Source organism: Strongylocentrotus purpuratus, unplaced genomic scaffold, assembly GCF_000002235.5.
Source record: "Strongylocentrotus purpuratus isolate Spur 01 unplaced genomic scaffold, Spur_5.0 spur5_scaffold_6, whole genome shotgun sequence".
NCBI lineage: Eukaryota > Metazoa > Echinodermata > Echinoidea > Camarodonta > Strongylocentrotidae > Strongylocentrotus > Strongylocentrotus purpuratus.
Window position 1 is genome coordinate 6,440,018 of NW_022145612.1, and position 14,503 is coordinate 6,454,520.

General features: G+C 41.3%; 2 protein-coding genes across 2 annotated transcripts; both read left to right on the forward strand.

The window, feature by feature from the left end:
• The first annotated feature begins 394 nt into the window (after nucleotides 1–394).
• On the forward strand, nucleotides 395–14,382 carry LOC115918170 (neurogenic locus notch homolog protein 1-like). Its single transcript, XM_030972780.1, is given in 12 exon segments — nucleotides 395–491; nucleotides 1,115–1,337; nucleotides 2,190–4,158; nucleotides 4,161–4,451; nucleotides 4,454–7,257; nucleotides 7,260–9,617; nucleotides 10,042–10,202; nucleotides 10,511–10,686; nucleotides 11,183–11,591; nucleotides 12,029–12,128; nucleotides 12,595–12,808; nucleotides 13,303–14,382. Coding segments are annotated over 9 exon segments (8,385 nt in total). The 3' UTR covers nucleotides 11,489–11,591; nucleotides 12,029–12,128; nucleotides 12,595–12,808; nucleotides 13,303–14,382.
• On the forward strand, nucleotides 11,536–13,433 carry LOC582097 (oncoprotein-induced transcript 3 protein-like). The gene is made up of 4 exons (XM_030972782.1): nucleotides 11,536–11,591; nucleotides 12,029–12,128; nucleotides 12,595–12,808; nucleotides 13,303–13,433. The coding sequence occupies exons 1-4, from the start codon at nucleotides 11,536–11,538 to the stop codon at nucleotides 13,431–13,433; spliced, it is 501 nt and encodes a 166-aa protein (XP_030828642.1).
• Nucleotides 14,383–14,503: the final 121 nt, after the last annotated feature.

Sequence of the window (14,503 nt, forward strand, 5' to 3'; positions counted from 1 at the left end):
GGTTCGTTATCCAAGAATAGATAATTCGAGCAACCATAACACATTAATCGTATTTGTGAACAGTCACGATAGTTTAAACAGCACTATACACAAATACACTTTGGGCGACCTTCCACGCAAGCCGCCGTAAGTGGCGCTACAGTTGGGGGCAGCTGGGGGCTTCTGGATAGCACCTGAATGGGAAAGTTGAATGAGCGAGAGCTCGTTCGTACTTAGGCCCGCATCTACTGGCGGTGTGGTGAGAGTGCCTCCGTACCGTAAGATCGAACTCACAACTCTGCTCCAGCTAGCTAAAATTCCTTGAATTATTTATATTCTAACTCTAAATCATTCCGTCTCTCACTCTCTTCAATTCAATAAAATCATCTGCATGTTAACATACACGATAATGAATATGTGGGACACCGTTACAACGGCGTCTCCCAAACTTCGATTGCCGAAAACGCACGCAAAACTCGCCATGACGGACATCATCTACCCATTCATCCATCGTAAATGAAATAAATTTAGACAAAATGAAGTTGAAATGTCCGAAAGCGGCAAGGAATAATAAGTGGTTTGTCTGTGAGAAAGCAATGATCGTTGCATGCAAGATGAAAGCGCAAGCTGATAGAAGCCCCCCAGCGTGTAATGATAAACGTAGAGGGCTCACATCCATGAAAATTCGCCCGTATCGGTGTATAGATGAGATCACATTTAAGTAAAGAGGCTGAGACTATATTTCTTACCTAAAAGGTGTTAGATACATATGTAAAAAAAAGAGGACCCACGTTATTGGCTCCATCATTTTTTCTTTAATTGCCCTAGGTCAATACACATTCTGAACTTACAGGAAAACCTCTTAAAAGCTTTTAAACTCTTGTGTGGTTAATAATATGTTTCTATATTTCCTTCTTTATTTTACTTAGCATAAAACACGATAAAAGAACCTAAATAAATCAACCTAACGTAATTTCAATAGCCCTGTTCATCACCTACTCAAATGTGCCTTAATTACAATGACACAGTATGTGTTCTAAGGGATTTACAATAGGGAATTAAAACTGCCTTTGAATTGATTTATCGAACGTCTTTGCAATCGTGTTGTAATGTAAACTTTTGGAATAATTATTAGATCGAGAAACCAAACACATTCTCTACTTATGTCTTCCACGCTGCTTTCTCACACTGAAGGGTACTGTGGAACTTCGTATTACGGTCGTGGATGTCGACGATGACGGTACGACGTTGGTAGACAGCTACACCACGATCATCTCTGGTACACCAGAAACATCTGTTGATGTCGCCAGCGTGGAAACACTATTGTTCGTTGGATCTCGAACACTCTCGAAAACGAGGTTCGTTCAGAGAAGTTTCTTTAGAATATTTGAAATGTGTGATATTTATGTGATATATATATATATATATATATATATATATATATATATATTTCTATCACAAACCCAGGCTACCATGAAAGAGATATAAATGTTGTATAGGTCCAATTAATACCATCTTGCAGTGTTTATACAATTCTTGAAATGAACCTCCTATTGCATTAATATTTAATGCGCTGATTGAATTATCTCATCGACACGCAATATGTGATAGGTATACGCAATAGGTATTTTACGCCACATAGCATAAAAGGTGGCAGGTTTGCAGCGAACGAGACGAGATTGATGACATAGAATGAAGGAATTGATATACATGTATATATATTTTTTAATCTTTTAAATGTTTTATTTATAAGTAATTCGTACATGCATCACGATAACAATAATCATTAAACTCACTGTACAATAATTACAAAAGGTAAAAACAGATGAAAAACGTTAATCAATACAGAAATAGTGGGTAACACTTTCTTTTCTACAGTGTATATCATAGGATTATAATCAAAATACTTCTTCCACGGTGGACCATTTCTTATAGTGCATTCCTTAAAGAACTGATATTCTCTTGTTACTCGATCTCCTTTTTAATGAAACACATTACACCAGACGTTACGTTGTTTTAATTCATTTGATTTGAGATGAGGAAAGTGTCATATAATAAATTTATTTTCAGTGCATGTAAAGTTACCTCCCTTTTTTCTCTCTTATTAGGTATTACCTTTATATTGCTTTTTTATAACTTCGCGTTTTTGTATTTGCACAATGAAATCGCTTGCTGTTTTTCATCCTTTCTAATCCATATTTTTGTTTCAGTTTGGAAGCTGATTATGCATTCTACTGCGACGAGTTCTACTACAGTATCTCTTGTGGAACCTATTGTAAGGACACGGATGATGACAGCGGCCATTACACGTGCGATTCCGACGGCTCCAAAGAGTGTCTCGAAGGATATGAAGATTCAGCCTCAGACTGTACAGCTGAAATCAACGAATGCATCACAAACAACGTAGTCTGCTTAAACGGCGGTACATGCGAGGACGAATACCTTGGTTACAGCTGCTCATGCCTTGCCTTCTTCAGCGGGGATTTCTGTGAAGTTGCGTCCGAATGCCTCAGCTCTCCTTGTCAAAATGGCGGCTCTTGTACGGAGTTGGCCATCAGTGGATACAATTGTACCTGCTTATCTGGTTTCATCGGCACCAACTGCGAAATAGAGATCAACGAGTGCGAGAGCTCTCCATGTGTGAACGGGGCTACGTGTGTTGACCTAATCGATGAATTTAGGTGTGACTGTGAGAGTGGGTGGGAGGGGGACACGTGCAGCGACGAAATCAATGAATGTGCCAGTGACCCTTGTCTGAATGGTGCTACCTGTCAGGATCTGTTTGATTCTTACCAGTGTGATTGCCTTGGTGGTTATGAAGGAACGAATTGTGAGACAGAAATCAATGAATGTGATAGCAGTTCTTGTCAGAATGGAGCCACATGTATTGATCTGATCAACGCATATCAGTGCAACTGCGTCGCTGGATACTTTGGTGTTGACTGTGAAGCTGAGACAGACGAGTGCGCAAGCACGCCATGCATAAATGGGGGTACCTGTACTGATGTCATTGGTGGTTACACGTGCACATGCGCAGGAGGATATGAAGGAGTCAACTGCGGGAGTGAGATTCTAGAATGTGACAGTAACCCCTGCACTAATGGTGCAACATGCCAAGACCTTGTGAACAGCTACCTTTGTGTGTGTCCTGGTGGGTTTGATGGCGTCAACTGCGATGCAAACATAGATGAATGCGCCTCAATGCCATGCTTGAACGGTGCCGCTTGTGAGGATAGCGTTGATGAATTCACATGCATCTGCGCTACTGGTTTTGAAGGAGATCTCTGTGAGGAAAACATCGATGAATGTATTGCAAATGAATGTAAGAATGGAGCTACCTGTGTGGATGTCATTGCTGGCTACTATTGCGAATGCATTTCGGGATACGACGGCATATTCTGCGAAATCGACATTGATGAGTGTTCAAACAATACTTGCGAGAACGGAGCTGTGTGCGTGGACAGGGTTGCCGGGTATGAATGTGACTGCCTCGAGGGTTTTGACGGACTTTTCTGCGAGGTTGACATACATGAATGTGCAAGCATGCCGTGTCAGAACAATGCTACATGTAATGACCAGGTTGCCGGGTATAACTGCAGTTGTCTTCCAGGTTTTGATGGCAATCTCTGCCAAAACGAAATTGACGAATGTGCAAGTAACCCGTGCTCTGTCAACTCACAATGCATAGATATGGTAGATGAATACAATTGTGACTGTAATTCTGGATATGAGGGCGACACCTGCGAAATAGATATCAATGAGTGTGCCACTATAGAATGTCAAAATGGAGCAACATGTGTAGATCTGGTCGCTGAGTTTATGTGCACATGTGTCTTAGGCTATAAGGCACTCTCTGCGAGACTGAAACCGACGAGTGCAAGAGTATGCCCTGTCAGAATGGTGCTACATGTCAGGACGAACTTGACGGATATTTCTGTTCTTGTGCATCTGGTTTCGAAGGAGTTGACTGTGAGGTTGATATCGATGAATGCTCTAGTAACCCATGCGTGCAGAATGCCACATGTGCTGATAGGGTTGACGGCTATACCTGTAGCTGTGTTTCTGGTTATGGTGGTGACAACTGCGAATTTGAAATCAACGAATGTGACAGTAACCCATGTCAAAATGGGGCGAACTGCACTGACTATTTGGATGGATACGATTGCTCATGTCCGATGGGATTTGAAGGAGATAACTGTGAAGTTGATATCGACTTCTGTGTTATTAACCTGTGTGCAAATGATGCCCTTTGTGTCGATGGACTCCTCGATTACACGTGTGACTGTGTCCCAGGTTTCGAAGGCCAGTACTGTGAGGTTAACATAAATGAATGTGCGAGTGATCCGTGTCAGTATGGCTCCCCTTGCATCGATCGAGTCAACGGTTACTTCTGCAACTGCACTGAAGGCTACGAAGGAGGCGATTGCGAGTTGGAAATAGATGAATGCTTGAGCTCTCCTTGTGAGAACGGTGCCGACTGTGTCGATCAGTTGGAGGATATACCTGCTGCTGTCAACCTGGTTATGAAGGAGACAACTGTGAGATTGAAACAGACGAATGTGTGAGTGGACCTTGTCTGAATGGAGGATCCTGCAGAGACAGACTGGACGGTTACACTTGTGATTGCCCGCGTGGATTTATTGGTCGACAATGTCAGTTTGAGATCAACGAGTGTATCGTGAACATGTGTGAGAACGGAGCTACCTGTGTTGATGAAGCTGGTGGCTTTTCATGCCTTTGCGTTTCAGGTTTCTATGGTAATAGGTGTGAGAATGAAACCAATGAATGCGCTAGTGACCCCTGCCGCAATGGAGCTACATGTGATGACGTCATCGATGCATACAGATGCCAGTGCAGTCCTGGATACGAGGGTATCAACTGCGAAATGGAGACAAACGAATGCGATAGTGATCCATGCCGCAATGGGGGACAATGTACAGATTTACTTGGAGATTATATGTGTCTCTGTCCATCCGGATACGAAGGGAAAGATTGTGAGCTTGAAATTAACGAATGTGATAGCAATCCGTGTCAGAACGGAGGAGAATGTGTAGACCAGTTCAATGGCTATACTTGTTGTTGTTTATCACCATACGATGGACCTAACTGTGTGCATGAGAAAAACGAGTGTACAAGTAATCCGTGCCAAAATGGTGCAAGTTGCATCGATGGATTTGACGAGTATCGTTGCGCATGCGCACCAGGTTTTGTCGGTAGAGATTGCGAGTTTGAAATCAATGAATGCATGATGAATATGTGTGACAATGGGGCCACCTGTATTGACGAGGTTGGCATGTTTACATGTGTATGTGCTCCTGGGTATGAAGGGATGAGATGTGAGAACGAGACCAATGAGTGTCTCAGTAACCCATGCCAGAATGGAGCTCTCTGTAAAGATATGCTGGACAGCTATTCATGTCAGTGTCTTCCCGGTTTCCAGGGTCCCATTTGTGAGGTAAATTTTGACGAATGTGCCAGCCATCCGTGTGAGAATGGTGGCCGATGTATAGACATGGACAACGGTTATACATGTAATTGTTCGGCTGGTTTTGAAGGACCAAACTGCAGAATAAATATAGATGAATGCCAGAGCTCTCCGTGTGAAAATGGCGGAATTTGTATCGACGGAGTTGCTGAGTTTTCTTGCATGTGTCAAGGTGGTTTTGAAGGACGAAGGTGCCAAGTGGACATTAACGAATGCAATAGTGTCCCGTGCAGAAATGGTGCGACTTGTGTTGATCGTGTTAATGAATACCGATGCCAATGTGCGCCTGGGTATACAGGGCCTGAGTGTGGTCGGGAGATAGATGAATGCAGCAGTGTGCCATGCCAAAATGGAGGTGTGTGCACAGACTTGCTTAATGACTACACATGCGAATGTATGCCTGGTTTTATCGGTAGAAGCTGTGAGGTAAACATAGATGAATGCAACAGTTCACCTTGTCAGAATGGTGCAACGTGCGTTGACCAAGCCAATGGATACCACTGCGTTTGTCCAATTGGTTTCATGGGTGCCTTGTGCGAAACTGAACGAGATGAATGTGCAAGTGCTCCTTGTGGACACGAAGGCATTTGCACGGACCTTATCAATGATTACTTTTGTGAATGTTTTCCTGGATTCCAGGGTCGTAATTGTGAACAAGAGATTAACGAATGCAGGAGCGAGCCATGCTTGAATAGAGGAACTTGCATTGATAAGGTCAATGGATACGAATGTGTCTGCCCCATGGGATTTTTCGGGGTGAATTGTGAGACAGATGTCGACGAGTGCTCCAGCCAACCATGTCAGAATAATGCTACTTGCGTTGATGTAGCAGGTGGTTATACATGTCAGTGTGTATCAGGTTTCGATGGTCCAAACTGTGAATTCGAAAGGAATGAATGTGCATCACATCCTTGCCAACATGGAGGAATGTGTCAGGACAAATTTAACGGTTATGAATGTGAGTGTATGCCCGGTTTCACAGGCAGAGATTGTGAAGTTAATATAGACGACTGTGCAAGTCAACCATGTCAAAATGGGGGCATGTGCGAGGACCGGATTGAAGAGTATAACTGCATCTGTCGACCTGGGTTCTTCGGCAGAGAATGCCAGTTTGAATGGAACGAATGTATTAGTATGCCATGTCAAAACGATGCAACATGCAGGGATCTTGAGAATAGTTACAGTTGTGACTGTCCTGCTGGTTACTATGGACGTGACTGCGAGTTTGATCATGATGATTGCGCCAGTGATCATTGCCAGAATGGTGCACACTGTGTTGACCAAGTTGATGGTTATCATTGCCTCTGCGTACCGGGATATATCGGTCTTGACTGTGAGCGAGAAATCAATGAATGTGAAAGCCAACCTTGTTTGAATGGCGCCACCTGCACAGACCGACTGGCTTACTACGAGTGCACTTGTGTTCCAGGTTTCTTTGGTGAGAACTGTGAGACAAACCGAAACGAGTGCGCAAGCCATCCATGCCAAAATGGGGGTAGGTGCATGGATGGCATCGACGGTTATCGGTGTAACTGCACATCTGGTTTCTTTGGAATGAACTGTGAAATTGAAAAGAACGAATGCATGAGCATGCCGTGTGTTAACGGAGCTACATGTGAAGACCGTGTTGATGGTTATCGCTGCTTTTGCAGTCCAGGTTTTGAAGGAAGGGACTGCGAAATTAATGCAAATGAATGCAGTAGTAATCCTTGCGCTAACGGAGCAACCTGCGTTGATCAGATTGCTGATTTCATATGTATCTGTCCTCTCGGTTTTGATGGTAAAAATGTCTTAACAACATAAATGAATGCCAAAGTAGACCGTGCCTCAATGGTGGTGTTTGTTTGGATCAGCTAGCAGATTATCATTGTGATTGTACTCCTGGTTTCAGAGGCAAGAACTGTGGGGAAAACATCAATGAATGTGCGAGTGACCCTTGTCGAAACGGGGCAACTTGTCAAGATCAGGTCAATAGATACATGTGCCACTGTTCACCTGGGTTCTACGGAATGTTGTGTGAATTCGAAACGGATGAATGTGCAAGTCATCCATGTCAAAATGGCGCAAGATGTGAGGACAAGATTAATGATTTTATGTGTCATTGCCCACCAGGTTATGTCGGTAAAACATGTGAAAATGAGCGTGATGAATGCATGAGCATGCCATGCCTGAATGGTGCTACCTGTGTTGATCGTTTCAATGCTTATATATGTGTCTGTCCGAATGGTTTCATAGGACTTCACTGTGAGCAGGACATCAATGAATGTGCAAGTCATCCATGTTTGAACAATGGAACTTGCATGGATGGTCCTGGTGGATACAGGTGTAACTGCAGACCCGGTTATATGGGGATGAACTGTGAAGTCGAGGAGAACGAGTGTTCCAGTAATCCCTGTCTTCATGGAGCTACGTGTGTGGATCGTGTGGGCAGGTATGAGTGCGTCTGCCCCATTGGGTTTGTCGGACTGAACTGTGAAGTCAATATTGACGAATGTGCAAGTTATCCGTGTACAAATGGCGGTACTTGTGTCGATGAAGCAGCCAACTTTAGGTGCCTATGTCCACCAGGGTTTGTTGGTAGGATGTGCGAGGTAAACTTTGATGAATGTACGAGCCATCCATGCCAAAATAGTGGCATCTGTCATGATGCAATAAATGACTATATGTGTAATTGCTCATATGGATTTACAGGGAAAAACTGTGAAGTCAATGTAGATGAATGCCAAAGCATGCCATGTATGAACGGAGCAACCTGTCGTGACATGGCTGGTGGTTTCTCCTGTCACTGTGCTCAAGGCTTCTATGGATTGTTCTGTGAACTGGAAATGAACGAATGCGAAAGTCACCCATGTCTGAATGGAGCCGTATGTATAGATGAAGTCGGCGGTTACACTTGTCAGTGTGCGCCTGGTTTTATGGGGATTTACTGTGAAATTAACACAGATGAATGCCATAGCCGACCTTGTATGAATGGAGCCACTTGCAGGGATTTGGTGGCTGATTATGACTGCGTTTGCAGCAATGGATTTGAAGGGCGCAACTGCGAAATAGACATCAACGAATGTAATATCAGTCCTTGTTTGAATGGTGGTACCTGTTTAGACTCTATCGACCAGTATATGTGTCACTGCAGACCAGGGTTTGTGGGACATAACTGTGAGATCAATGTTGACGAATGCATGAGCATGCCTTGTCGTCATGGTTCAACATGCCAGGATAGAATCGATGGTTATGACTGCCATTGTTCACCTGGCTTTGAAGGACGCGATTGTGAAATCAACCGAGATGAGTGTGGTTCACATCCTTGTCAAAATGGCGGTTTTTGTCAGGACCAGGTAAATGGTTACGTTTGTCACTGTCATCCCGGCTTCATTGGGAGGGATTGTGAGGTTGACGTTGATGAATGCGAAAGCAACCCTTGTCAAAATGGCGCAAGTTGCACAGATATGCCTGGACGATATGAATGTCGTTGTGCCCCTGGGTTTTACGGAACAGATTGTGCATTCAATATCAACGATTGTAGTATAGACTCATGTAAAAATGGAGCCACTTGTGTAGATGGAGTTGATGGGTACACTTGTTATTGTACTCCTGGTTTTGAAGGGAGGGACTGTGAAATCAACAGAGATGAATGCATCAAAAACATGTGTAGGAATGGGGCACTTTGCGTTGATGGTATCAACGATTACACCTGCAGATGCCAACCTGGTTTTGGTGGAAGATATTGCGAGGTCAACATAGATGAGTGTTCTAGTTATCCATGTCTCAATGGAGCAACTTGCTTTGACGGAATCGATGACTACCGTTGTGAATGTAAGCCAGGATTTACAGGACGTCATTGCGAGGTTAACCAAGATGCCTGCCAGAGCCACCCTTGTCACCATGGTGCCACTTGCCAGCCGACGGAGCATGGTTTCGTTTGTGTATGTCCAATGGGTTATCAAGGAGATAGATGTGACCTAGACGTAAATGAATGCATGCAGAGTGTCCCCGTGTGCCCAGGAAACAAGGTCTGCCGAAACATCCCTGGTTCCTTCGAATGTATCTGTCACCAAGGATTTGTTGGAGAACATTGTGATATCCCTGTAGATCCATGTGTGTCTTCACCTTGCCGGGCTGGAACCTGTGTCAACTATGAAGCCGGTCGATACACGTAAGGAATTTTTTTAGTACCAACTTTAATAATGTAATGATTAAGAACAAAAGCTATCTTCGTCTGTAAAATCATTCGAAACATTTTATCGAAACATGATGCTGTCAGAAAACAAATGCATTACGATTTGATCAGGAGAAATAATATGATAAGACTTCATAATCTTTATAATATTTCGTTCAAACTTCAGGAGTAATTGCTGTACCGCTCAAAATCGGCATAAGACAACCAAATTGTGTTACTTAATAAAGAAAAACGTATTCTTCGTTAAGTAATATAAGATAAAAATGTGTAGCTTTCAACAGAAACACAGATTATTTTGATAACAGGTCATATCATCAAATAGAAGATACAGCAATTGTTCACTTCTAGAAATCAAATCTTGTATTTTTCGTTAGAATTCACTTCGAATATCTCTATTTAGATGCGTGTGCCCTCCGGGTTTGGGAGGCGTGAACTGTGAAGTGTCATTAGATCCATGCCATCCAGACCCCTGCAAGAACGGTGGTGAATGCGTCCCTTCTGCACCTGATGACATGCGATGCAGGTGTCTTGTTGGCTTCTTTGGACCTCTCTGTGAAGTTGGTATGTTCAGGCGATTTTTTTTTAAAGAGATGCGTGGCTTTTTGTGTTTATTTGTATCTTTAATCGATTTGTTGGCGTCTTACATGTACATGCGGATGATTTTACCTTTTTTCTTTATTTTAATTGTCAAGTATAGATACAATATCTCAAGTATGAATCTTGTATGATAAAATGATCATAAATCTTGACAGGAAAAAACAGTATGACATTTAGCTTATATCTCTTGGCACCCGATGAGTAAAAGACAAAGCTGTTTTAAAATGTACACGTCAATTATCAAGAGAGACAATGATCTTTCTTTTAAACAGCTCTAACCGTCAGGTGTACCGGTAGTTCTATGACCGTCTTCATACCAACCACCGTTCCTGGAGTCGACTCACCCCAGTCAATCAGCTTCACGGACCCAGCATGTCGTGCAAACCCACTCGGAGACAACATGGCTCGCCTGTCAACATTCTACGATCAGTGCGGCACCCAAGTTGAGGTGAGTGCCTATCAGAAGTATACCTGATGAAGTTACAATAAACCTCATCGTGCATTTTTTTATATGGGGGCGATGTAACGACGATTTAAAAATTAATCATAATTCGGGCAATCGCCATCTATTTTTTTGGCTGCGAGATCTTCTCACTGCAGCTGAGATGAAATGAGCCTGTTGCAATGACTGAAACATAACAGATGTATTATGTAGGACAAACATGAAATCACAGTCTCAACCTCATAATCATTAAATCCGTGAATATTATTAATGCATTGATGAAGAGGGAAAGGATAAACTAATATAACTTTGTGATGTAATGGAAACTGGAAATTTGATATTCGTTCTAAAGACAACAGCCATTCCACCCCAATCCCCTTCACGGCGAAATTTGCTTGTACTGTAAATGCTGCTGAGAACGAATTTAATGTAATGATAATCGATATATTATTTTAAAAAATATCAATTTTGTCAATTCCTTTGATCTTGATTTTATATACAGACTACCGTGATGGCTTTGAAATTCCACAACGTCGTCTATTTCCCGAGCAGCGACCACGATCACGAGACCATCTTCCACGACAACCGACGGTCCATTCCTGTGCAATGCGTGCTGACCCGAGACCAACTCACCAAGGCACAGGTGGACAGTCTCATCGCAGGAGACAACACCAAAGAACTAACAGGACTGGGTAACTTCTCGCTGGAGATCAAGCAATATCGCGACCAGGACTTCAAGGTGCCCATCAAGAGCGGGAAGGTGCCGAGCTGGAAGTCGAGGTGGGAGAGGAGCTGTTCTTTGATGTGAGCTTGGTGACTGTAGACGGGTTTAGTCTCTTCCTCGAGTCTTGTTGGATGTCGCCATCCGCAAAGACAACTGCAGTGATGAGACACGTTCTTATATCTGATGGGTACGTTCATCTGAATTAGGTTCCCATTTTTACTCATTTGATACTTCTACTAAATTTGTTTAATCATTTATGGCACCACAATACAATATTTAAATAACTATATATAACTGCTTTGTGTAATTGTGACAACAGCAACATCAATCTTTGATTGCTAAATGACACCTCTCAAATAATTCTTATAAGTTGTAATGTAATGTGACCATGCAAATATGTCATTTTTTAAGATCATGAACTTTCGTTTAAGTTTAAATCTATTCAAATATCCACTTACATGGTCAATATGTTAAATGAAAGTTTCTTTCAAAAGCAAAAAAAAAAAAAAAAAAAAATTGATGACACATAACTCAAAGAATGTTCACATTTCTGTTTGTGTACACCTTATTTCTGTATCATGGTTCACGTATTGATTTTACATTTGTGTTGGTATGTTTACACAGATGCCCGGTGGACGATTCCGTGCAGTTTGTGCGCTCTTCTGATCTTAAAGAAAGGAAGTTTTCTGTCAAAGCTGGTGGTTTCTTGAACAATCTACCACAGGTAAATAGGATATCTATAATTATATTGAATTCACTCCTTGATTTTAGAAAACTGTATGCTGATGTATAAGTTTTTTTAAATATTTTCTTCAAGTCTTGCAACGACAAAATGATCTGGATGGGATCTTCCTACATTAAATAGGAATGATTTTGTACTGAATTTCTTCGTTGACGATAAGGAATGGTTTTATTTTATTCTATTTTTCCTCATAGTAATAGCCAAGGAATTGAATGGTACACAATAACTTTGACAATTCTCCATGTACATCTGTTCAAAATCAGAAGTACACGTCATACATTGAACATCGTCAGTCGGTTATAAATGTTAAACCGCAGTTTTGAAAACTGCACAAAGTATAGTTTGAAGCCATTGTAATTTTCTACAAAAATTATGATGACACATCGACAATGACAGCAAGGGTTCTCACGGTTGACTTACTTTATAAATTATTTCTTTGATTCACTAGGTCTTCATGCAGTGTAAAGCACATCTCTGTCACGCTTTGGACACCGACTCCCGCTGCTCACTCGGTTGTCTGTCGAGAGGAGGTCGAGTCCGCCGTGATGTCAGCCTAACCTCGGTATCTTTGACCGCGTCACTCTCACATGGACCGGTAAAGACCAGACTCCGTCGCGGTACTGACCTCCACGTAGCCGATGCTGCTCAGACACAAATATCCAGTAAGTTTGATGACATTTTGCAACAGTAATGTGTTGCCATTGATGGCGTTCAAACATTCATGTCGCATCTGAACATGCTGGAAATGTTCTTTCTCTCTGTTTGAGGTTCTGCATGTATGAGGTTCTGCAACGTAATTGCCCACAATTATGAAAGCCTCTAATGGCTCCTGACAAGACAGCCAGAAATGACTGGTCTAGGCTCTGCTTAAGGAATAGTGGTAAAGTGTCAAATTAGAGTATGTGCTTTCAGACTAGTAATCAACTGGCAATATTGTCATAGAGACCGAATCTCCTGCAAATCACAATATTATCATTCAGTTATTTAGTATTAAAACATTAATTTGATTTCTTTTGTTTTTGTTTCATTTTTCTCATTTTGAAGGCTATATTATGTTATTTTTAATCTGACAATATAGTACAATAATAGTACCATTCGATCTTACGACATAAATAATGAGTGTGGTTTTTCCTCCCCTCTGTTTTTTCTTCTGTAGAATTGAATCAAGCAACTAAGATCACCATCTTTGCCTTAGCTGGCGGTATGCTGGTCATAGCCATCGCCTTCATTGTTCTCGCTGTGATGACGAGCAAGCGTCGACCAACTAACAATCACATCAGATCATGACCGAGAGGGCCACCGACATCACTACATCACGAATTTGAAATAATTTGTTGTAGCTTGTTTTAAATAAATTATTTACAGTTCATTCATTCATTGGGGGTGGGAGGAATGATAGGGTCACTATTTTTCTCGTTTGGCACTAGAAATAACAATTTGTTATGGTTCTAAGGCATTAAAACATACTTTAATAGTGACTGACTGAAATAACTGTAGTATTTAAACATTACAGAGCTACTTGAATGTTATTAAGTATTATTTATTATATTTCATCTTTTGCATTGTTTCACAATTTTGCGTTTTCCCCTCTCACTCATTGCTTACGCCAAGGTGTATGATATTTGATTTGATTTGATTTGATTTGATTTGATTTGATTTGATATGGTTTATTGATGAAATCGTACATCCTTCAGCGGTAACATTTTTTAAACTGCATTTTTGAAAAAATTATAAATGTGGTTTTGTTGTGCCAAAGAAATTGTATAACTTTAGCGGCATTTATGAAATCAGTTACAAGTTTATTGACTTCTGTTTTTGCATTATAGGAGGGACGTTTATGAAGAATAGGGAAGCGAGTTTTTACACCCAGTTTTTAATAACGATTAAAAATGTATGATTAAATTGCTGTAAGTGCTACGTGTCTGATGTGGTATACTATACTAATTTGATTGTGACTTTTATTTATGCCTTGAATATAAAGGAGTTTTCTAGACTGTCTAAACAGTATATATGCAAACCTCGACATCCCAATTTAGGATAGAAGTTGTGAGTTATGAAGTTGTAGTCATATAAATTGACCATTACTATTTGAAACAGGGGTCTTTCAAAATCAATTAAATTAATGTTCATTTGTCATCTCGTCAAAGTTTGACCACGGTTTAGTGTATTTACGCATTTACTAATCAATGATGTAACCCAAAATAACAATAAACAATAAACTATGATATTTAATTTATTTATTTCCCTGTTGCTGTGTTTCTTGAGTTGTAATACAATGGTAACTCCTTTGTGGAAAAAAGTCAACAGCGCTTGGTATCTTGAATGAGTTTTTAGTAAGGAATTGTATTCCTTAAAGC

Excerpts from the sequence above, each read along its gene's own strand:
- LOC582097 (XM_030972782.1), top strand. The coding sequence starts at position 11,536 with ATGTCGCCATCCGCAAAGACAACTGCAGTGATGAGACACGTTCTTATA. Across the intron at positions 11,592-12,028 it reads CACGTTCTTATATCTGATGG|ATGCCCGGTGGACGATTCCG; the intron begins GTACGTTCATCT and ends ATGTTTACACAG. Across the intron at positions 12,129-12,594 it reads TCTTGAACAATCTACCACAG|GTCTTCATGCAGTGTAAAGC; the intron begins GTAAATAGGATA and ends TTGATTCACTAG.